At 46.4% G+C, this 23,414-nt stretch overlaps 1 protein-coding gene across 1 annotated transcript; it reads left to right on the top strand.

Annotated features, from left to right (window-relative positions):
• The first annotated feature begins 4,155 nt into the window (after window positions 1-4,155).
• Window positions 4,156-23,414, top strand: Rnpep (arginyl aminopeptidase). The gene is made up of 11 exons (XM_055598161.1): window positions 4,156-4,708; window positions 8,068-8,208; window positions 9,136-9,284; window positions 12,838-12,954; window positions 13,506-13,741; window positions 17,895-18,008; window positions 18,830-18,942; window positions 19,121-19,229; window positions 20,568-20,792; window positions 21,842-21,984; window positions 22,964-23,414. The coding sequence occupies exons 1-11, from the start codon at window positions 4,262-4,264 to the stop codon at window positions 23,120-23,122; spliced, it is 1,953 nt and encodes a 650-aa protein (XP_055454136.1). The 5' UTR covers window positions 4,156-4,261; the 3' UTR covers window positions 23,123-23,414.

Here is a 23,414-nt window from a genome sequence, read left to right as displayed (position 1 = left end):
TGTGGGCACACAGCTTTCAGATCTCGGATGGTGGGCAACAATGGGCCTACTTCTCGTTGTGGGGGCCCCCTTTTTGTTTTTTAAGCATCTCTTTAAAAGTGTGATCATATCTCTCTATAACTGCTTGTCCTGTAGGACTGTGTGATATACCTGTAATATGCTTTATATTATATTATGAAAAAATGCTTCACTTTACTAGAGACACATGCTGGATCATTGTCACTTAATTTGTACAGGTATCCCCATAATAGACATAACTTCTAACAAATCTGTAATTACAGAATTCGCTTTTTCAGAACTTAAAATACTTGCTTATTGAAATCCTGAATGTGTGTCTATGGTAGGGTGCACATATTTTAACTTTCTTAAGTATGCAAAATGAAACACAAACTATTGTATGATATTACACCAAGGTGGCCTTAAGCATAATCTGTATTCTTAACTCAGTGTATTTATCTCTATGGCTTGCCATTTGAATTCTTGATAACCCTGTAAATTTCTCTCATCTCCCATCTAATTCCTTTGACAAGACTGGGAAAATAATTTTAAGTTTTATAACAAATAGACTGCCCTTTTCAGTCTTTTTATATGGCGGTGCTTTAGAATCTAGATTGGATTCATTTGAAATTTCTTCATGATTCAAAGAAGGATTGTCTAAATTTTGTTCTATTGTTTGTAACTTATCAAGGATTTTTTTTTCAGTCCCTTCCTTCCTTCAGTCTTTCTTCTTTTGATCACTCTTTAAAAAGATATATAAAATTATAATTGTTACTGAAAAAATATTTGTATGCTGATAAGTGAAACAAAATTATACAGGATCCAGATGCATTGTCTCATTGTGTTCCTCTCCATTTGTAACAGAAAATAATTTCTTTTTACTCTCTAATTCTTTCCTTCCTTCAGAGACTTTCTCCCTAGACATTCTATATTCACTTTCTTTCTTTCTTTTTTAGCATTTAGCACAATTTCAAAGATACTTAGCTGGTCAGAGACTCATGTTTGGCTTGGATTTTTTCCTGTGTGTTGTCTCCCGTGCTCTTTTGGTGGTTCAGCACATTCTACTCACTGCTCACAGGCCTCCTCTCTGCCCAGGTGCCAAGGTGCCATACAGCACCTTGGAGGTAAGGGGCCTGCACACACGGCCTCTCTGCAGTTTCATGACCCCATGTGACCAGCCGGGCTTCAGCTGCCTCTCTCACAGAGCAACCTGCCTGCTGCCACAGAGTAGCTTGCTAAACCATCCTTCCCTGGGACTTCTCAGGCTCCAAGTGTGAATTCTAAGAACCTGTACATGGGGGGCCATTTGTAGTTGTGGGCTTTTCCACTTGTGCCCCCATTTCTGAAAAACAACTCTGATGTTCATTATTTATTAATAAGCCTAGGCCTTAAGCTTTGGCTTGTTCTCCAACTATGAGCCTATAGCGGCCACTTTTATTCAAACCAGTCCTCCTACTGTTACTATTATTTTGGTTTTAGCCTTCTTACTTCCTCAACCATGAGATGCTGTTGGACAGTGGTTCTCAATCTTCCTAATGGCATGACCATTTAATATAGTTCCTGTTATGGTGACCCCAACTGTAAAATTATTTCATTGCTACTTCATAACTGTAATTCTGCTACTGTTATGAATCTGACGCCTGTCCCCCACAAAATCCCCATGGGTTGTGAACCATTGCTCTAGGATCATTTTGCATGCTCCCTGAACCAAAGCCTGGAATCAGTGTCTACTCTGAAAACACTAGTGCCTTTTGTTGGATAATAAATACAGAATCCAAAGTCCAGGTGCCATGTTCTGTACAGTCTAGAGAATCATGATGGTCATGTTCTCAGTTTCAGATGGGTGAGTTTATTAGGCACACAGCAAGCAAAGTAAAAGAGCAAATAGCAAGTAGCAGCTAGAAAGGAGCAGTAGACAAAACAAATCACCATCAGATCTGGACGTATAAAACCCAGCAGAGGTTAACTGGAGTAGTGGGACAAGAAAGCAAAGAAAACATCAAACCAGGAATTACAAATATCCAGCTGGAACTGACTACGGAAGCCAGGAGTCAGCTGGGATTCCTGGTCTAGCTGCTTTTCCTGTATAAATTTCCCCAACCTTTCACTGGAATTTTTTATCCCATGGAATAAACAATAATAATTTTTGTTGGAAATAACTTACCTTCAAGCTGTTTGGGAACTCGGTGTTTTTTGGGGTTTTTTTTGAGACAGAGTTTCTCTGTGTAGCACTGGCTGGCCTGGACTCTTTGTAGAACAGGCTGGCCTCAAACTCACAGAGATCTCCTGCTTCTGCCTCCAAGAATGCTGGGATCACAGGCGTGCACCACCACAAGTGGCTGGGACTAGATATTTTTAGTAACCTTAGCTGCTTGCTTTTTTTAAATTCTCCCCTTTACATAGTTGGGGGTGAGGGTGGAGTAGTGGCAGCCTGACCCAGGCCTGGGGGAATCTGGAGGACATTTTAAACATGTTTTCCAGATCCAGCTTCTTGGTGAGCTTACATAGCATGTAATAGTTTACAGATATAATACATAGGTGCTTTGTTGTTACTGGGATGTCCTTGCTTCTTGGACTTTTTACTGCATTAAGTTAGGAGGAAAAAGATCAAAGCATTGTGATATATATGAGACTTTGGCCACAGCAGTCAGGGGGTAGAGGCAAATGGATCTCTGAGTTTGAGGCCTGCTGGTCTGCACGGCGAGCTCTAGGTCAGCCAGGGCTGCATTAGTGAGACCTGGTCTTTAAAGGGGTGAGATGTGGGGGTATAGTTCAGTGGTAAATCATTTGCCTAGCATGTATGAGTCTCTAGATTCCATCCCAGTTACTGGGGGAGCTTTATCTTTGGGTAGATAATAGAGATATATGACTCTCTATCTTTTATTTTAGTTTTCCTCTGGAGACATGAACAAGCATTTGTTCGCTATGGCTAAGGCACTGAACTGGCCAAAAAAATTTAACCATGGCCAAAGAAACTTCCCATAGCTCCATGAGAAAGAGTGTCTCTCCCTAACATGGCTCCTATTTCTCTCTCTCTCTCTCTCTTTTTTTTTTTTTTTTTTTTTTTTTTTTTTGAGACAGGGTGTCTCTGTGTCCCGGACTCTGTATATCAGGCTGGCTTCAAACTCACAGAGATCTGCCTGCCTCTGCCTCCCAAGTTCTGGGATTACAGGCATGTAATCCTGTTTCTATATACCTATTTCTGTAACCTGTGAACCTCGTCAGTTTCTGAGCTGCCTAAATTGTATGATCTCTCTCTTCTCGGACGGAAAGTTTCTATCCCTAAGAAATAGTTACATATAATTTCTTCATCTGTGGCTACTGCAAGGCACTGGTGCAGAAGAGAAACAAAATGTAGATGTGCCTAACTCAATAAACTGAACCACACAAGGAAAATACAAATGACATGTAATGGGCAGCTAAGCATAACAGTGCAGGGATGAGGGAGTAGCTCAGTGGCAGAGCACTGGCCTAGGAGACATGAGGCCCTAGATTTGATACCCAACGTTGATAAATAAATATTATCTAGGAGTGGTGTAAACCCACAACTCCTCATGCGGATGCAGGATTTCCATTTTGAGACCACCCTGGGCCACATAGCAACATAATAATAATAAAAAAGCTACATGTGGTTTCAATAGTTAGTAAGCTTAACTAGCCCAGCCTTAAATATAAACATTAGGTAGGGAGATGGCCCCGCTGTTAACGGTACTTGGCTGCTCTTGTAGAGGACCTGGTTTGATTCCCAGCACCCAAATGGCAGCTTACAAGGTCTGTAACTCCAGTTCCAGGGGATCAGACTCCCTCTACTGGCTTCTGTGGGCAGTAGGCACGCTCACCAAACACCCATCCACATAAAAATTTAAATATAGAAGCAAAATTTAATGTAGGTAGGAACATATAGGTATATAACAGAACAACAAAAATGTCCCTGGTCCTGACCAGCGTGACGGGGGTCACACAGGGAGCATGTTAGACATCTTGCTTGACAGAGAAATAGCATTACAACTCTTCAACTTGTCCAAGATGTCACACATCGCCACCGTCCTCGGTCGCACGGTAACTGAGGAGTCTGTGTGAGAGAGGAGGAATGGCCGTGTGCTACAGGGGAGGGGATGGCCGGTGTGTCTCAGACTTGCTAGGGGTGGTGGCCGCCCGCATTCCTCGGGGGCGGGGCCCGCGGTGGCGCGTCGCCTCGAGGCGGAGCCTGCCGGGACCGAGGAGCGGCCGGCCCTCCCGGCAGGTGAGCAACCGCTCAGGAGCCATGGAGACCGGCGGGCCCGGCAGCCGTGCTGGCGCGGCCAAGCGGCCGCTGCATTCGGCGGAAGCCGTGGACGTGGCCTCGGCCTCCAGCTTCCGCGCCTTCGAGATCCTGCACCTGCACCTGGAGCTGCGGGCCGAGTTCGGGCCTCCGGGCCCGGGCCCGGGCAGCCGCGGACTGAGTGGCAGGACAATACTGGAGCTGCGCTGCTTGCTGCCCGAAGGCGCCTCGGAGCTGCGGCTTGACTCGCACAGCTGCCTGGAGGTGACGGCGGCGACGCTGCGGCGGGAGCAGCCCGGAGAGCCGCTGCCGCTCGCGGAGTCCGTGCCGTTCCACACGGAGCCCTTCTCGCACTATGGCCAGGCCCTGTGCGTGGCCCTCCCGCAGCCCTGCCGCGCCGCGGAGCGCTTCGAGCTGGAGCTCACCTACCGCGTCGGAGAGGGGCCCGGGGTGAGTGCGCGCGGGGCGCCGGGGCGCCGGTCTTGGCCCCTCCCCCGCTCCCCTGGCTCGCCTGTGGCTCCTGAGCAACCCGGAGCCGGAGAGCAGGAAGCTTGGTCCTGCTCTGCAGCTTCCGCCGAGATCCTCTCCCCTGGAGCATTCTCTGGATTCTGGTCCCGGAGCCCCCATTTCTGCGTTCTCGAGCCGGTGCTGTGTTCCTCTTGCCGGTCTTTCATGCCTCCCTGGTCGCTGGCCGCATTTGTCCTAGGTTGCCCAGCATTGTCCCTGTCACACACGTGCTAGACCAACTTGTCAGGTATCTTGTCTTTTCAGGATGAGAAACTTCGTGCATAAACTTTATTTTGTTGTTGTTTGTAATTCTCCTTGATGGAGCCCGGACATTGTTGGTTAACTAGCTGGATACTGACAGGGTACTTTACTGTGCAAGTCCTTTTGGTTTTGCACAGGTCAAAACAGCCCTGAAGTATAGATAATCACTTTTGCTTCCTCCTATGAAATCCTGTATTTGATTAGAAGAATCTGAGCAAGAATGAGAATGTGTAATTAGAGTACTCTAGGCTTTATAATAATTTGGTCTTCTCAGTAACTGTTGGTTGGTTCTTAAGGTTTTCAGAATAGGACAGAAACTGGAAGTTAAGGGTAACTGTATGCAGTGGACACCTTCAAGAATGATAGCCTTAGGTTCCCCTTTACTCTTAGAACTAACCCAAAGAGCAGTTCACTTCCTCCTTTGGTTAGAGGAATAGATGAGCCTTGTGATAGAACTTGCTAGGGAAACTGAAAGTCCAAAGCAGAAAACAGCCTAGCCGGAAAGGCAAAGTTCCTTCCCGTGCCTGGAGGGAAGCGTGACACTGGGGCGGGAGTGGGGTTTGGGGGTTGAGGGCGTGGGCATCTTCCTTTCCTCTATTATATCTTGACTCCTAATTTTCAGTGGGAGCTAGAAATTAAAACAGGATTGGAAAATTAAACCCTCCTTTAATTTGCCCACTCTAAAGTTGGCAACTGAAGTTAAACAGCAGAATCAATTACCGTTCTTCAAAGCTTCATGGCTGAGGTCGCTTCCTACTTTACAAAGAATTGTCCTTTGGCCTGTGAAGGTCTTTCCCTGAGGGCATCGCCATGCATTCTGTGCCCACTTTGCATGCATTCTGATGAGAGTGCTCACCCGAGCCGAGCACTGCAGCGCCTTCTCCCAGAAGTCACACGCAGGCTGTACTGCACATACTGTTCAGGTTCCTTCATTGTGTCATTCTGTTTTCTTCACATTATTTAGGAACAAACACCCTCCCCCCAAAAAATAATACTGTTAGCAAATATGGAGGAGGAATAATGCACATGGTTTCCAAAGAGGTGCTAGGAACTTGTCTAAATACTTGACAAAATTAAGTGAATTTTCTTTATGTAAGTGTCTGATGCCAGCCAGGTATGATGGTACCTGCCAGGAGTCCCGGTACCCAGGAAGTTGAGGCAGGGGGACTTCGAGTTCAAAATAACAACAAAAGGCATGTGATTAACAGCTCCTATACACGCCCTCCACAATTTCCGTTTTCCCATTAGCATCAGTTCAGCTCTGATACCCACTAACTGACAGTATTGAGGAGGCTCCACAGGCTTTACAGCTATCTTGTTTTTTTTTTACCTGCTTCTTTTTTCTGCCCCCAGATCCCAGCCGAAGCTGCACATAGTAGCTAGCTGTGTATGGAGCTCTGCATCTTTTTGTTTCTCTTAGAGCTGTGAGCTTCTCAGACTTTTTGTTGTTGTTTGTTTGCTTGCCTTAGTGACCTTTACGGTTTGGAGGAGTGCTGGTCAGGCATGTTGTAGAAGGCCCTTCCCCTGGAATTTTTCAGAGGTCCCCATAACTGTTTAGACTGGAACTGTGCATGGTGGAGGGGAACTCTGAGGTGAAGTGACACTTTGATCACCCTGTACTGAGTCTGTGCCATCCACCTGTCAGGGTTAGCCTCAGTTACTCCACTACGTGAGTTTCTGCCAGCTCTTTCTACTGGGTCACCTCCTGCCTTCCACACGACAGTGTGTTTCTTGGAAGACTAAAAGGGTATTACACTTGGGCAAAAGAGGGCAAAGAAAACCTCAACATCCAATGTGGCTTTCTTCTGCATCCCTGAAGTGTCTCAGACCCTTGTTTCCAAAGGCCTTCCATCTGCCTGCTCAGGCCTGCCTCCCACCAGCCTGCTCAGAGCCTCCCATCAGTCTAGCCAGAGCCTACCCAGTTCCCAGAGCCAGCATCTGGCCTGTCTTTCCCCACTCACTTGGAGAAAGGCTCCTCTCTTCTCTTCCAACATCTGACTCCTGCTTGTCTGATCAGACTCTTAAAGGTCCAATCAGATAATCTTACTTCACCCATGAAACCTTCCTGGAGTCCTGTAACCCGTGATAAGTGAGCACACACTCATCCAGGCACACTCAAACACTTTCACCTGTGCTGGGTGGGATTTCTTTTTGCTATGGGCAAAAGTAAGGCTTGCTTCTTCTCATAATAAAACCTCGGTCTTCTTAGCTAATAGATAGCTACATCATCAATCATAACCTTCAGCACTCAGGAGATCTGGAGTAACTAAGAAAACTGCAGCTGTGTCTTGAAACACCAGGACATCTCACCAGACCTGTACCAAGGAAAGGTCTCCATCCCCTTTCTGGGCTTTACAGGGCTATCCAGTCTACCCAGATTCGGGAGAGAATAGGAGTCACCTTACTACATGAAAGAGCTAGCTGCCTCGGAAGTATTCATTAAAAAATAGAAACAAACAAACAGGTTGCTGGGCGCTGTGGCACGTATTTGTAATCCCAGCACTCGGGGGAGGCAGAGGCAGGCAGATATCTGAGTTTGAAGGTAGCCAGGTCGATAGAGTGAGTTCCAGGACAGCCAGGGCTACAAAGAGAAATCCTGTCTCAAAAAACAAAAAAACTGGGCATGGCATATGCTTCCTTGTCAAAACCAGCCAAACAAAACCCAAAACAAAACAAAAACAAATGGACAATAAAAGACAACCTCTGACTCCTAGATAGTTCTGCTCTTCTGTCAGAAATAAAAAGCACTGTTTAGATGGGAAACTGCTACAGTGAGAAGGAAACAGAGGAGGCCATAATTACAGCCCACATCTCTGCTGGGATACGGTGGGAGCGCAGTATCTGCCCTGTGATTCGGGGATGAGACCATGGCCTATTCCAGAGCAGGCCAAATACACAGTAAGAAAGGCATTCTAGTCAGGGACAGATTAACTGGCAGAAAGATCTTAAGGTTTCTGAAATGTCCTGAAAACACCCCATGTCAGCCAGCTCCTTTCTCTGCTCATGATCTGTCTGCTCTGAGATGCCCTCTGTTCTTTCAGGTTTGCTGGTTGGCTCCTGAACAGACAGCAGGAAAGAAGAAACCCTTTGTCTACACCCAAGGCCAGGCCGTCTTAAACCGAGCCTTTTTCCCTTGCTTCGACACTCCTGCAGTGAAGTACACGTACTCAGCTCTTATTGAGGTAAGAGCCCTTGAGATTATGAATGAGAGATGGCTCAGCAGTTAAGAGCACTTTCTGCTCTTCCAGAGGACTCTGGGTCTTAGCACCCATATCAGGTGGCTTACAACAGTCTATAACTCTGTGTCCAGGGGATCCAGCACCTCATGGGCACATATATATATATTTGCACACACACATACACGATTAGAACATAATAAAATAAATGTTTTATTTGCTTCTTAATATTAAAAAAAAAAAAATCCAGGCACAGTAGTACGTGTCTATAATTCCAGCCCTTATGAGGCAAAGACACAAGAATCATGAGTGCAATGCCAGCCTAGGCCATCTAGTCAGACCCTGTCTCAGAGAAAGAGAGCGACAGAGAATATAATTTCAGACCCATCAGGTCCTATTTTGGTTGGTAACTTACTACATCCATCCGGGGGTAGCTCTGAAAAAGTCAGCTTTACATCTGCAGATGTTGTTTGAGACAGCATCTTACCATGTAGGCCTGGCTGTCCTGGAACTCACTGTGTAGAGCACGCTGGCCTCAGATCTGAGTGCTGGGATTAAAAGCACCTGCTACCACGCCCGGTCCATTGACAGAAATTTTATGCCGTCCAAATCTCATCAGTGTAAGAAGCTTTTGTGTTCTCCAGGATGGACTGTGAGTCCTCACCATCACTACTTCGGTTTCTGATATACTGTTCTTCAAGTTAGTCAAAAGAGACCTTTTTGCCAGGTACGGTTGTGGAATTAGAGCCCTCAGAAAGCAGAAGCAGGAGGACCATCGAAATGTCCAGGTCAGCCTGGTGTGTACAGCAAGGCTAGCCAAGGCCGTATAGCAACATTTTGCCTCCAGAACAAAGCAGTAGTCAAACAAGCAAAGGGGGCTTTCTGGGTTAGGGTTTTTCCCGGCGAGGTTTCCTGTACTCTTTCTGTTGCCAGGTCCCAGATGGCTTCACAGCTGTGATGAGCTCAAGCACATGGGAGAAGAGAGGTCCAAATAAGTTCTTCTTCCAGATGTGCCAGCCCATCCCCTCCTATCTGATAGCTTTGGCCATTGGAGATCTGGCTTCAGCTGAGGTTGGACCCAGGTAAGAAACAAACACCAGGCAGAAAAGGTTGGATTGGCCCCAGAGGCAGGGGTGACTGACCCCAGTGGTCCTGTTAAAGTGGCTCTTGGGACAGTGTGGGCTCCCATGTCTGCTGTCTTTGGGTGCTGAGTAGGTTGGTGGAGAGTTTTGTTTTTCTCTCTTCTTCTTCCCCACCTTTCCCGTCCCCCTCCTTCTATGTCTGAGCCTGTTGTCTTCAATGAGACGCCAGTCCTGCTAGCACAGCAGCAGCTGCTGGAGCTGTAGTTGAATCTCCTACAAGGAGAAAAGGGCGGCTGCTCAGCCAAGTGATGCCAGTGCTCAGGTGGAAGTCTGAGAAGAGTGATCTCGGTTAGGGACTAACTAAGTGCTCCTCCAGGCACCATCTATGTCTCTGTGCCAGATCTCATTGCATCCTTTTAGAAAGAAAATGGACTGTCTTTTCTGCCTGCTGCAGATGCCTTGATCTAGACAAATACTGACATGATGCTAGGTAGATTTAGTGGAGACAAAAGGCATTTTATACAGTTTCTTGAGGCAATAATTTCGGCCATGAGCTGAGCATTGTGTGTAATTACAGCTACTAGGGATGCTGAGACAGAAAGGCTTAAGTTCAAAGCCAAGCCAGGGCTGTATAGAATAAATAATCCTGTCTAAAACCAAGAGAATGGGTTTTCCCCATTTTCCTATCTTGTACCTCTATAGCTTAATCCTCCTGTACAAGGGTCAAAGGTTGGAGTGGAAAGTTCAGGTACCTTTCCTGGCTCTTTTGTTATGTTGTTCCTTAGCTCTGAAGGTGGCAGTGTCTTCCATACGATTTATTAAGCACTTCAAGTTCCATAGCAAGGCTGTGGTGTCATGAATTAAGGTAGCCCCTAGGTGTTGGGTAGAATAATAAGCAGGGTTCCATTGGTACCTGCTTCCAGCACACACATTCAAAGCAGTGCTAGTCCTGACTGTTGTTGTTTTGCTGTGCTGGGGTTCAAACCCAGGACCTTAAGTGTGCTCAACAGATACCCTAACCCTGAGCTACATCCCCAGCACCACCATGCCAGTCTAGAAAGGCAAGGTATTATTCTAATAGATAGGGAGGTCATCTTTGCAACTAGAGGAAAAAGATAAGATAAGGTCTATGATCTAGGATGTGTCTGCTCTAACAAACATTCTATTTACAAAAGTGTCAAGCAGGCTGTGCGTGGTGGTGCACGCCTCCAATCTCAGCACTCGAGGGCAGAGGCAATAGGGTCTCTGTGAGTCTGAGGCCAGCCAGAGCTACACAATGAGACCCATCTTAAAAAAAAAAAAAAAAAAAAAAAAGTTGTATGAACTAACGGGAATAAGACAGAATCTAAGCATACTATAAAATAATGATTCTTTTGATCCCTCTCTAAGAAATTAACCCAAAACCATGTCAAACAAGGTAACATGGTCCATCTACCTGGTGATGATGATGGTTTGAGGGTACAGCTCTGTTGATAAAATGCTTTGCCTTGCAACACATGAAGTCCTGGTGTGGTGTGTAAGCCAGGGTGGTGGCACAGTGCTGTAATCCCAGCACTTGCAAAGTGGAGGCTGCAGGATCCGAAGTTCAGGGTCCTTCTCAGCCACATGGTGAGTTGGAGGGTGGCCTGGGCTACATGAAACCCTACCTCAAAAAGCAAAACAAGACAAAACAAAAAGAAAGAAACTAGTGATGATGACTTTCTGCTCCCCTACCAGGTGGACACCCCTATTTCACATCCTAGGGCTCATGCTGTGTGTTAAGCAGGAGGGTCCCCTGGCACAGTATTCCTCCTGGCCCAGGTCCCAGTTCCACAAGAGGATCCTGAGTAGAAGGCAGAGGGTGACACCTGATGGCCTTTGGTATATGATCCCTCTGAATCTTTACCCAGGCTCAGTGAGGTTGACAATATGTTGTGGATAATCAAACTGAGGCTATGACAAAGACTTAGGCAAAGTTGAAGTACAGCCCTTGACTTCAGGAGTCCTGAGTCCTGGTGTCTGTTCATCCTTGGAGTCATAAATGGCCTTGGCCTAATTCCTGGCTCTCTCAGCCTTTACTTTCTGTTTGTGTCATTCTGATGACACTGTTGTTTCTCCTTCACTTCTTTATTCTTGTCTTTATTCTTTGGTTGGTTGGTTGAGACAGAGTCCTCCTGTGTAGCCTAGACTGTCCTCTAGCTCTCAATCCTCCTGCCTCAGCCTTCCAAATGCTGGGCTTACAGGGGCCAGGAAGACAGCCCATTAGGTGAAGGTGCTTGCCACCAAGATTGATAACCTAAGCTCATTCCCTGGGACCTACACAGTAGAACTAGAGGACTCTTCATGCACATACAAATCATACAGTTATATAAGTGAACATAATAAAAAAAAATTAATGCTGTATTACATATGTGTAGTACCTTGCTCACTATTTATTTTTATGAAAAATTCAAATTATAAAAAGCTGAAGGAACCATACGTTGAACATCTATAAACACACCTGTTTTGCCATACTAGCCTTATTTATACATGGGCTTGTTTTTATAGACCATTTTTGTTATAGACCATTTGTTTTTAATTTTTAAAATTCCATAACTACATGCATATTTCTTTGTGTGTGTGTGCTTATGGGTGTGGGCACACATATCTGCACGAGCACTGTGGAGCACATGCAGAGATCAGAGAGTAACTTGCTTCATTACTTTCTCTTCACGGTGTGGGTCTTAGAACTCTGGTCATCAGGTGTGGCAGCAGGTGCTTCTAACCCCTGAGCCATCTCGCTGGCCCTGTTCTAGACCATTCAAAAGTGAGTAAGTCATAATGCTTCTCTGAGGGATGAAACCCACTCTGGCTTTATTATGAAGTAAAGGCACAATATCATTTGACACCTAAAAGAACTGTCAACTTTTCCTTTAATATTGATTAGTTTCTCCCAAAAGACAATTTTTAATTCTAGGGATTCTGTTATCAGATTGTGTGTGTGTGTGTGTGTGTGTGTGAGAGAGAGAGAGAGAGAGAGAGAGAGAGAGAGAGAGAGAAGGATGGAAAGAGGGAGAGTCACTTGTAACCTTGGCTGCCTTGAACACTCATGTAGACCTGGCTGGAAACAGGAAGAAGGAAAGTAATTGTGACACTTTATAGTCTATCTTTTTTAGTTGATATTATTTTGTTTTGCTTTTTTGAAACACCATAGACCTAGGTGTCTTGGAACTCACAGCAGTCCTCCTGCTTCAGCCTCTCCAGTGCTGAGATTATAGGCCTGAGTACTATATTCTGTTTATTTCATCTCTTTTGCAGGATTGAATTCAGTGTGGAAGCCATGGCTTCATGTGGGGGTAGGTCCTGTTGCCTAGAGAGGTTACCGACCACCTCCCTAAGGCAATCTTAGCTTTTCATACGCACATATGATAAGCAGCCTTTTGGAGGCTGAGCAAATCTAATCTTGCTGTTGAAGTGGCTGGCCACACAGCCACATTGCAGTGGCTCAAACATGGGACCAAAGCTAGTGTTCTACAGGTGGTTCACGTGGCTGCTGCAGCAGTCTCTGAGCATTCTTCTGCCTCTCTGTGCTTAGGAGCCGGGTGTGGGCAGAGCCGTGCCTAATTGAAGCTGCCAAGGAGGAATACAGTGGGGTCATAGAAGAATTTCTGGCAACAGGAGAGAAGCTTTTCGGACCCTATGTTTGGGGAAGGTGTGGTATCAATTAATGGATGTGTTTGGTGAAACTGAGTAGCCGTTTTTCACACTCCTGGGGTTGCTTCTGTCTCCTACAGCAAGGAGAGGGGAAACAAAGAGGAAGGGGTGAGCCAGGCTCCTTGAGGCTGCCAACGGGATCTGGGAGGAATGGTTTCTGAAGTGATTGAGATGAGCTGCCAAACTGGCGGTGGGGAGAGTGGAGAAGCTCTGGAGCCTTTGTGGGAAGTTCCTTTAACATTCAAGCTGCAGTCTTGGAGATACAGGCTGGTCTTTATGACCCCAAGTTGGCCTCCAATGAGGTAAGGCAATGAAGCTGAGAGCATGCTCACAACCAATTTGTGAAGAGAGCAAGACAAGGCTCAGGTACTTTAAGAGAGTAAGCATAAAGGCAGGGGTCTCCCTGGGGAAGGACTCAGAGGCCAGGCTTCATTTTCAGCGCTGGGCCTGAGGTTGCCCTGTCACTTTGGGCTGCAGCTCTAGGGCTGAAGAGGACAGGGAAATGAGGCTGGAGAGCCAGGGCCCCTGTGACCTCCAGTTTCTTGACAGGTATGATTTGCTCTTCATGCCACCATCCTTTCCATTTGGAGGAATGGAGAATCCTTGTCTGACCTTTGTCACCCCCTGCCTGCTAGCAGGGGACCGTTCCTTAGCTGATGTCATCATCCATGAGATCTCCCACAGTTGGTTTGGGAACCTGGTCACCAATGCCAACTGGGGAGAGTTCTGGCTCAATGAAGGCTTCACCATGTATGCCCAGAGGAGGATCTCCACCATCCTGTTCGGTAAGGTGCCATCCTGGCTCCTGGCTCCATTCTTAGTGTCACCTGCTTCTGTGGGCATGAAGGGAGGAGGGACTTATGCAGAAATCTCAGGTGAAAGGCCATCAAGGGCTAAACCTACATAGAAACTTTTTTTTTTTTGAGACAGGGTTTCTCTGTGTAGCCTTGGCTGTCCTGGATTCGCTTTATAGGCTGGCTTTGAACTCACAGCCATCCACCTGCCTCTGCCTCTCTGAGTCCTGGGATTAACCATTCCTGGCTCTGGAAACAGTTTTTATTTGTGGTTGTGAGCCTATCCTTTAACAGCTGAGCCATCTCTCCAGCCCTGGAAATAGTTTCTAAATTAGAAATTCCCATTCTACTTTGTGCTACTGCAAGCAGTATGAACTGTAGTTTAAACTGACTGAATGAACTAATGGGTGAGTTCACAGTGAAAGTATTTATCTACACTGGGGTCACCCTGTCCCAAGCAGACACAGATCCTGGTGAGAATCCAAGCATCATTTATCCCAGATGGCTAGTTGGTTATGAGTGAGTCACTGGTTATCATGCTACATGTGTGCTCTTTCTCTGTCTCTGTCTCTCTGTCTCTATCTTTCTTTTAGTGACAGGGTCTTATATACCCCAGGCTGACCTCAAACTCCCTATGTAGTCATAGATAATCCTTTTTTCAGTCAGTGCTCTTAACTGATGAGCCATCTCTCCAGCCCCTCATATTCAACTTTAACCTCTTCCTCATCCTCTTGCACATCTACCTTTCAAGTGCTGGGTTTCCCAGCATGCACCATTATGTCTGTAGTCTGTGAAGCCTTCCTGCAGCTCTACCAACTGGGTCATGTATCCTAGCCCCACATGTGCTGAACAAAAGAAAAAGGCCAAAAGTTTTTCTATTGCCTCGTTAGTGAAGTAATGAGAAGCTATTGTATATTACATGCTCTAACTGGTAGAACACACACATATATATAATAAAGATTTTTGACACATGTAGAAAAGCACAGAAAGGAACAGAAAATTCATCTGTAACTTCATTGTTGAAGACAATCAGTATATATTCTTTTTTGTTGTTTTCTTTATATTCTCTTTTCTATTTTCTTTTACTTATGTTTTAAAATTACATGGAGGGGTGTGCATCTGCTTGTGGGTGTGCACGTAAGTACAAGTGCCTTTGGAGTTAGCTTCAGTGCTGAGCTGACGGACATGGATGCTGGGAACCAAACTTGGCTCCTCCAGAAGACTAGCAAGCACTCTTAACTGCTGAGCCATCCCTCCAGCCCCTTTCAATTCAATTTTTGTTTGTTTATGTTGGTTGTTGTTGTTGTTATTATTTGAGACAGCTCTCACAGAGGGATGGCCTAGAACTCAGTGTGTTTGCCTTTGCCTCCTGAATTCTGGGGTGAAAGGTGTGCTCCACCATGCCTTGCACTTTGGGGCCTCTTTGAGGCAGATCTTGGGCTGAGGATACAGTTCATGTATTCATTTGGGAAAGTGCTTGCCTGGGTTCAGTCTCCAGTACTAGGATTGGGGTTCAGAGAGGGTGTTGCTATAATTCTCTTCTGATCTGAAACTCACTGTGTAGACCAGGTTAGACTCCTAGCACTCCTCCTGCCTCTACGTCCTAAATGCTGAGATCAGAGACGTGTGTACAACTCAGTTTCTGTATGTGAGTGTGAAAGATCAAACATCTATGGGGTTCCTTTTATGTTTTTATTTTAGGACAGGGTCTCACTGTGCATCCCTGTCTAGCCTGGAACTCACCATATAGACCAGCAATTCACCTGCCTCTGCCTCCTGAGCACTGGGATTAAAGGCTCACGCTATATCATTCCTGGCTCACATTGTTTTAAGCTATCTAGATAATAATATTTTTAAAAAATTTTAATTCTAAAAAAATAAGTTAAAAGCATTAAAGGAAAAAAGGAATTAAAAAAAAATCTTCATTAGGGGCTGCAGAGATGGCTTGGTGGTTAAGAGCACTGTCTGTTCTTCCACTGGACCCAGGTTCAACTCCCAGCACTCACATGGCAGCTCACAGCTGTCCGTAGGCAGTCCAGGTGGTCTGACACCCTAACACCAATGCATATAAAATAAAATAAATAAAATATGAAAAAAAAATCTTCATTAAATTTAACAGGATTTGAGCTGGTAACGTAGCCCATTTGGTGGAGTGATTGCCTAACATGCATGAGGCCTTGGGTTAGATCCTTAGCACTGCAGGCTGAGGGCAGGGCCAGGGCAGGTTGGGGGTGTTAATAAAGCTCAACAGCTCAGTGGCTGAGTACTTGCCTAACACGCATGAGTCTCTGGGTGTCGTCCCAGGCATAAAGCTGAGTGTGGTAGCCTATAATACCCATACTCTGAGGGTAGAGGCAGAAGGATCAGAAGTGCAAGGCTGTTGAGGCCAGCCTGCGTTACATGAGACCCTGTCTCAAAAAGAATAAAACAAAGAACTATTTTGACAACCATTTTTGTATACACTACACATCAGTGCATACCTCAGACCATTTCAGTAAAGATGATTGTTAGAAACATCACCTCTGCGGTGCATGCCTTTAATCCCCAGCGCTTGGGAGGCAGAGGCAGGCGGATCTCTGTGAGTTCAAGGCCAGCCTGGTCTACAGAGTGAGTTCTAGGACAGCCAGGGCTACACAGAAACCCTGTCTCAAAACAATAATAACAAAACCCCAAAACCAACCAAACAAGCAAACAAAAAGAAAGAAACATTGTATCTGAGTCTGAACACAGTAAACACTTTCAGTATGTGTTATCCTTTACTTCCCAAAAAAGTTTGAACAGAGCTGAATGCTTATTCAAAGTATACAGTGCAAGATTTGTTTGTGAATGTCTGAATCGGCCACTAAGAATCCTGTGGCAAACCAGGCATGGTGACTCACGGTTAGTTGTTCATCCTTAGCACTGGGGAACTAAAGCAGGAAGGTCACAAGTTTGAGACCAGCTGGGTCATATGGAAAGACCTTGTCTTTGAAGGGGGGCAGGGGGGACAAGCTGGCCATGGTGTCAAAACTCTTGACTTCAAGGCCAGCCTGGACTACATAGTGGGTTTAGCTTAGCAGAGCTAAAGTGCTAGAATCCGATAGTACAGCTTTTCTTTTCCCATTGTGCAGAAGTAAAAATCGAGGCTAAGGGAGGCGCAGAGCCAGAACATGCAGTGAGTGGCAGAGTTGAAGTGTGTGCACGTACCCAGTGTTTGTGTAGTAGTAAAAGGACCACTTTCTGGAATTGCTTCTCCTTACATATAAATCTTGGTGATTGATTGTAGATAACAGAGCTTAGTGACAGGCATTTTTTTTTTTTTTTTCAAGGCAAGGTTTCTCTGAAATAGCCATGGCTGTCCTGGAACTCACTCTGTAGACCAGACAGGCCTCAAACTCACAAAGATCCACTTGCCTCTGATTCCTGAGTGCTGGGATTAAAGGCATGCACCATCACAACAGGGACCCAAGTTACTGTTTTAAAGCCAGGAGGAAATTTTTAAGATGCTTATTCTTTTCTTTCTTCCTTTCTTCCTTTCTTCCTTTCTTCCTTCCTTTCTTTCTTTCTTTCTTTCTTTCTTTCTTTCTTTCTTTCTTTCTTTCTTTCTTTCTTTCTTTCTTTCTTTCTTTCTCTCTCTCTCTCTCTCTCTCTTTCTTTCTTTCTTTCTTTCTTTCTTTCTTTCTTTCTTTCTTTTTTTCTTTTTTCTTGAGAAAGGTCTCATTCCATAACCCTGATGGCCTAAAACTCACTATGTAGACCAGGCTGGCTTCAAACTCACAGAGATCTGCCTGCCTCCACCTCCCTGAGCTGGGTGAATAAAGGCCACTGCACCCAGCATAGACACTTAAAGGTTTTTGAAGGTGACAGTTTCTTTTGTGCCACAGGATCATCAGAGGAAAAACTTTTTAAGTTTCATAGAAACCAAGTTGTTACCTAAAAATAAAACTACATTCCTGGTGACAAGGAAAGGTTCCCCTAGTCCTTGTATGAGACCCACAAGTCAGGTTACTCGAACCTCTGTAGCCCAGAGAATCAGAGAGATAGGGGCTGAGTCACGCTCTAAGGTGATGCCATTGAGCCTCAGGCCACAAGGGGACAGCACAGCACCTCTGTCAGGAGAAATGTGGCCGAGGTGAACTTGGGGTTTGTGGTTTGTGTTTTCCAGGAGCTGCTTACACATGCTTGGAGGCTGCAACGGGGAGGGCCCTGCTTCGGCAGCACATGGACGTTTCCGGAGAAGAAAACCCGCTCAACAAGCTTCGGGTGAAGATTGAACCAGGTCCAGAAGGCTCTGTCCTCCCCCTCCAGTAAATTACTCTTGGAGCCCCAAGTTAGTCTGAGCCACTTATTGGAATGCTTTCTTTGAGAAGGGGGCCACTGGAGTGTCCTGGCCACTCCCAAACCCCTGTTCTGTAGGCTGACTGAGCCCAACCATTTCAGCCACTGAGATCTTAATGACTTGGCCATTGCTTTGTATAGGCGCTCATTCTCCCAACCCTTTTTATTGTTTCACAAGTATGGCAGCTGCTAAAGCTTGTGAGCTTTATTTTACAGAAGACAGGCCCAAAACCAGGCAAATTCAGTGACTTGCCCAAGGTCATGCACCTGTCAGCTCTGAACTTCCTGCTTTCTAGCATTTTTCTTTAGTTTCAGCTATGACTAACCTAAAAGCCTTTTGTGCAGCTGAAGATTGTGATCCTTGGTGCCACAACTGTAAAATGAACTTCTTGTTCATTGGTCATTACCCTTAGTCTAGGACAGTTGTAAAAACAATACCTGGGAGGTTGACTGTGGAGATGCTGACCAACAGGTCTCAAAAAGTCTGAGCATGTTCAGCCCGAAGAGTTAGTTAAAGGCCCTGCCCAAGGAAATGTGTTAGCCCACTGGTCTCACTGACCTTGCCTTACATCCATAGTTACTGGCCCTCTTCTGTCACCTTTGAAGTGCCATGGGAGAGGCCGTCGGTGGCCTAGAAACCTTGCCTGGACCTGGGGAAGGTGCAGTCTGAGCAATTCCAACAGCTAGTCTGCAAGCAGGAGGCAGAATGCAATGTGAGGGCAGGTGCCTATTAACAGTCCCGTCTGCTCTCTCCCCTGCCAGGTGTTGACCCCGATGACACCTACAATGAGACCCCCTATGAGAAAGGTTACTGCTTTGTCTCATACCTGGCCCACCTGGTGGGTGATCAGGATCAGTTTGACAAGTTTCTCAAGGTACAGTCAATTCTCCATCAGGGGAGAAGGACAAGGAGCAGATAAAGCAGCTGGGCCAGAGTGCAAGGGTAGAGGCAGGGGGCACAAGAGGTAAGGGGTCAGAGAGGGCCTGAGAGGTGGGAGGGGGTTCTGCTCCCCAGGGTGGCTGGAGAGGCAACAATTTCTTCCCTCCCCTCAGACCTATGTAGAAGAGTTTAAATTCCAAAGTATCATGGCTGAAGATTTTCTTGAATTCTACCTGGAGTATTTCCCTGAGCTGAAGAAGAAGAGAGTAGATGGCATTCCAGGTAAGCAGGGAAACTGGACTGCTGGCTTCCAAGCAATAGTAGAGATAAGGAAGATGAGATGGGAAAACATTGAGTCATAGGCTCCTGGTGAAGCATCATTGAGAGAGCCAGCCCAGAATGCCAGGCCCTGTTTCTGCTCAAAATGACCCAGTAGCTGGGGTGGAGCTACATGGTAGAGCATGTGCCTAGCATATACGGGCCTGGACTCAATCCTCAGAGAGAGACAGACAGACTTTGACTTCGTGGGTTACTTACTAGTGGAGTTCAGTTGGTAGATCACTTGCCTGTCATGTATGAGGACCTGGGTTTAATCCCCAGTACCAAAACATAAAAGCAAATAAAAAGCCCATTTTAAAATTGAACTAAAGTGCTTTGGAGTCCGAGGCAGTTTATAGTCATAAGTTTAAGACCAGCCTGCGTTACATGGTGAGTTCAGGTCAAACAAACAAAATCAAAAACTCTGGACATGACTATAACGCCAGCACTTGAAAGGTGGGGACAAGAAGATCAATGTTGAGACACTACCCTTGGTTCCAGTGAGTTCAAGGCCAGTGTGTGTGGCCTACATGAGACCTTGTCTCAGGAAGACAGAGAAACAGGGACAGGCTGACTTCTTGACTCTTCCCAGAGGGTTGCTGTGACCTCTGCTGCCCAAATTAGAAGCAGGACAGCAACAGGGACTATCACCTCTTCCCTGAGCACATGATGAGGTCTCGGTGGGCTCTGTGAGCAAAGGGAGCTGGGCCTGGCAGCTGCTCTGGTGACAGCAGGGAGGCATTGCTTCCTCAAAGAGCAGAGAGGATGGCTCGCTGTGGCCCAGACCATCCTTTAGGCACACCCCTTGTCAGGATGTGAACTCTGAATCACCCTCGTTGGTTTGAAGGCAGTTTCAGCCTTGGTAGCACCGTGTTGTGTCATTGGTTGGAGGCCTGAATTTCAAGGTCGTGAGACTGTTAACGAACAGTGGTTAATAATTACTGAGTGCTTACTATGCACCAGGCAGTACACTAAGCTTTTAATGTCTATTTGCTAATTTAATCTTCACAACTGTCAACTAAGGTAGGGCCTAGCACCCCCATTTTACAAACAACTGAGGCGCCAAGAGGTAACATAGCATACTCTTGGCCTCCCAGATAGTCATGGCAGAGCTCGGATGGGAACCTAGGCAGCCCAGGCTTGGGACCCAGTGCTGCTGTGACGGAGAGGAGAGCATGAACTTAACCACAGCTAGGAATGTGTCTATCACCTGATGACAGAATGGTGATTTTAAAGCAAAAAAAAAAAAAAAAAAAGCAGTTTCATAGTCCTGACAGTGTCCTCTTTTCTTTTACCTACAAGGTTTTGAGTTTGATCGATGGCTGAACACCCCTGGCTGGCCCCCATATCTCCCTGACCTCTCCCCTGGGGACTCACTCATGAAGCCAGCTGAAGAGCTGGCTGAGCTATGGGTGACCGCAGAGGTAGACATGCAAGCCATTGACGCTGTGGCCATCTCTGCCTGGAAGACCTATCAGCTCGTCTACTTCCTAGACAAGATCCTGCAGAAGTCCCCTCTCCCTCCTGGTAAGGACAGTGGGTGGTGCCTTATCACACTGAACCAGGCTGCTTGGGTGCAGAGCTTCTCGTCAGGGGCCAGAAGAGGACTGGGAAGTGATCTTCCCTCTAAGTGACTCCAGGGTAGACGGAGACTGATACCTCACAGGCGTACATCATCAGAATAGTGAAGGTTACACAGACAGGTGCCCCGGGGATCAAATTCATAAAGCTTGGCATTCATCAGGCCCCAGGTTCTGCAGGGCATTCTGGAGGCTCTGTTTCTATTGGGCCATTTAATCACCGTGATTACTCTGTGTTGAGACACCATGATCTTAATCCCCACTATATCAGAAAGGTAACACATGCAGCTACTAACTGGTCAGGCTAGAATTTGAACCCAGTCACCAAGCAGGTTTTTTGTTTGTTTTGTTTTTTTATTTAAAAGTTATTTTAAAGACTTATTTAAGTATGTGTGTGTATCAGACCCGTGTATGTGGGTACCTGTAGAGGCCAGAAGAGGACGTTAGATTCCCTACAGCTATGCTTACAGGTGGTTTTTAAGGCACCTGCTGTGGGTGCTGGGAACTGAGCTGAGGTCCTCTGGGAAAGCAGCAAGCACTCTTAAATACTGAGCTCCTCAGCTCCCTCTGACCCACTGATACTGTGCTGTCGCTCAGTCAGAAATAATAGTCATCAAATCCCTGGGAGAGTGACCTCTATGGACTTAGGGGTTTTCGTACTAAGAATACTTAACCGAACACACTCAGATTTCAAAGCTGGGTCCAAATTGATTAGAATAATGGTAGGAGAGAACGTGAGGAAAAGAGCTGAAAGTCTGGAGTAAAGTTAAGGGCATCTTATGGGAAAGCCTTAGAAATGAAGCTGCACATGGGACTGGAACATCCCTGTGCCAGATACCTGAGCAGAATGGATGGTAAAAGGTGGGTGGTAAGGAAACTTCCTTGAGGTTTCTGCCAGTGCTCTTGGAGGGCTTGAGGGCAGACACTCAGTAGCCCTGAGATTGAGCCTTCTGGGCTCCTCAGCTGGTTGTTAACCTGTTGCTTTCTCTCTTCTAGGGAATGTTAAAAAACTTGGGGAGACATACCCAAAGATCTCAAATGCCCAGAATGCTGAGTTACGACTAAGATGGGGCCAGATCATCCTGAAGAATGACCACCAAGAAGAGTTCTGGAAAGTGAAGGAATTCCTGCAGAGCCAGGTAGGTTATTAATTACATCTCCATCCCCTCACAGACAGGCTGTGTCCATTATCGTACTTGATGCCTCCCTCAGGCAGAGTCTTGTGAGAGTCTTGTGGGGCCTGGCTGCTGAAGGACCCTCCTGAGCTTGCCAGTGTCGGTGTGATTCCTTGAAGCTTTGTTGGAGGTGGGGGGAAGAGAAGTTTGCAGGTTTGGAGACCAGCTGGTGAAGCCTAAGGGGATGGAGTTAGTTAGAATTAACCCCAAGCTGGGAAGAGAGCAATGGATAATGTGAGGACTGGTTGTGCAAAAGGACAAATGAGGCTAGTGAAGGGTGAGGTACCTGTTTCCTGGAGGAGTTCAGGCACTTGTTAACAGTCCAGACACCAGCAAATCCCTCTAAGAGTAACCCTTCAGGGCAGAATGTTCTCATGATAAACTGATCGTCCAGAGCGAGGAGGGGCTGATGTGATCCAAAGCAATACCCAGATGGCTTCTTCAGTAGTGAAGTCTGCAGTGGGAACTGCAGGTCTGTGGGAGGTTCTTTGAGCCCTCTGGGCAGATGGATGCCAAGGCTCTGGAGCTCAGGAGCTTGCCATGCAGCTGCTGGACAGTTAACGTGAATTTGGGGGTTTTGGCTTGATTGCAGATGGGCCGTGCATGGCTCTGGTTTTGAGCTGCCATTACTTTGGTGACTAACCTCCAGCTTTCTAAAAGCTTCGCAGTCCCATTGTGTCAACCCATCTCATTTGTTTGGTACTTGTAGATGGTTCCTTGTTATCATGGGTTGGCATTCTGCTGAGCTTAACTTCCCTACAATTGTTCTCCATCCCCTAGAAGACACCAAAATCAGTACTTCTGACAGAAAAGTCCTTTATTCCAAAGCTGACCCCCAAGTCCCTTTTGTCCTCAGACCATGACTGCTGTTGGAGAAGGAGGAAAAGGGCTGGGCACACCCACTGAGCAAGTTACTGAGGACAGGTGTCTGTGTTTCTTACAGGGAAAGCAGAAGTACACTCTGCCTCTGTACCATGCCATGATGAGTGGCAGTGAGGTGGCCCGGACCCTCGCCAAGGACACCTTTGCAGCTACTGCCTCCCAGCTCCACAGCAACGTGGTCAACTATGTCCAGCAGATCCTGGTGCCCAAGGGCAGTTAGAGGCTCACGTGGGTGGTCTTTGCTTCTCAGGCTTCGTAGGCTTTCTGAAGAATTGTTCCTTCCCAGATTCAAGTTCTCAAGTCCTGGAGTGTCCTGGAGTTTCTATTCTCTGGGCTTGGGTGTCTTAAACACATGGGTCTCTGCCCCCGGGAGAATTTCTGGTCTAAAGAGCCCTGAGACCAGAAGGTCTCCCCATGTCCCCCCTAGCCCAGGCTGCAGAGGGTAAAATCTCTTTCTCTTTTCAAATAAATGTTTTTAAGTAAGAAGTAGATAAATTGAAGTTATAGACTGA

This window comes from Psammomys obesus, unplaced genomic scaffold (genome assembly GCF_907164565.1).
Source record: "Psammomys obesus unplaced genomic scaffold, mPsaObe1.curated_primary_1811, whole genome shotgun sequence".
Lineage (NCBI taxonomy): Eukaryota > Metazoa > Chordata > Mammalia > Rodentia > Muridae > Psammomys > Psammomys obesus.
This window is presented reverse-complemented; position numbering and strand designations above follow the sequence as displayed.

Bases quoted from the DNA above. Each gene is read 5' to 3' on its own strand.
- Rnpep (XM_055598161.1), top strand. From the start codon at position 4,262: ATGGAGACCGGCGGGCCCGGCAGCCGTGCTGGCGCGGCCAAGCGGCCG. The intron at 13,742-17,894 runs GTAAGGTGCCAT...TGTGTTTTCCAG, and splicing joins GATCTCCACCATCCTGTTCG to GAGCTGCTTACACATGCTTG. The intron at 20,793-21,841 runs GTAAGGACAGTG...TCTCTCTTCTAG, and splicing joins GAAGTCCCCTCTCCCTCCTG to GGAATGTTAAAAAACTTGGG.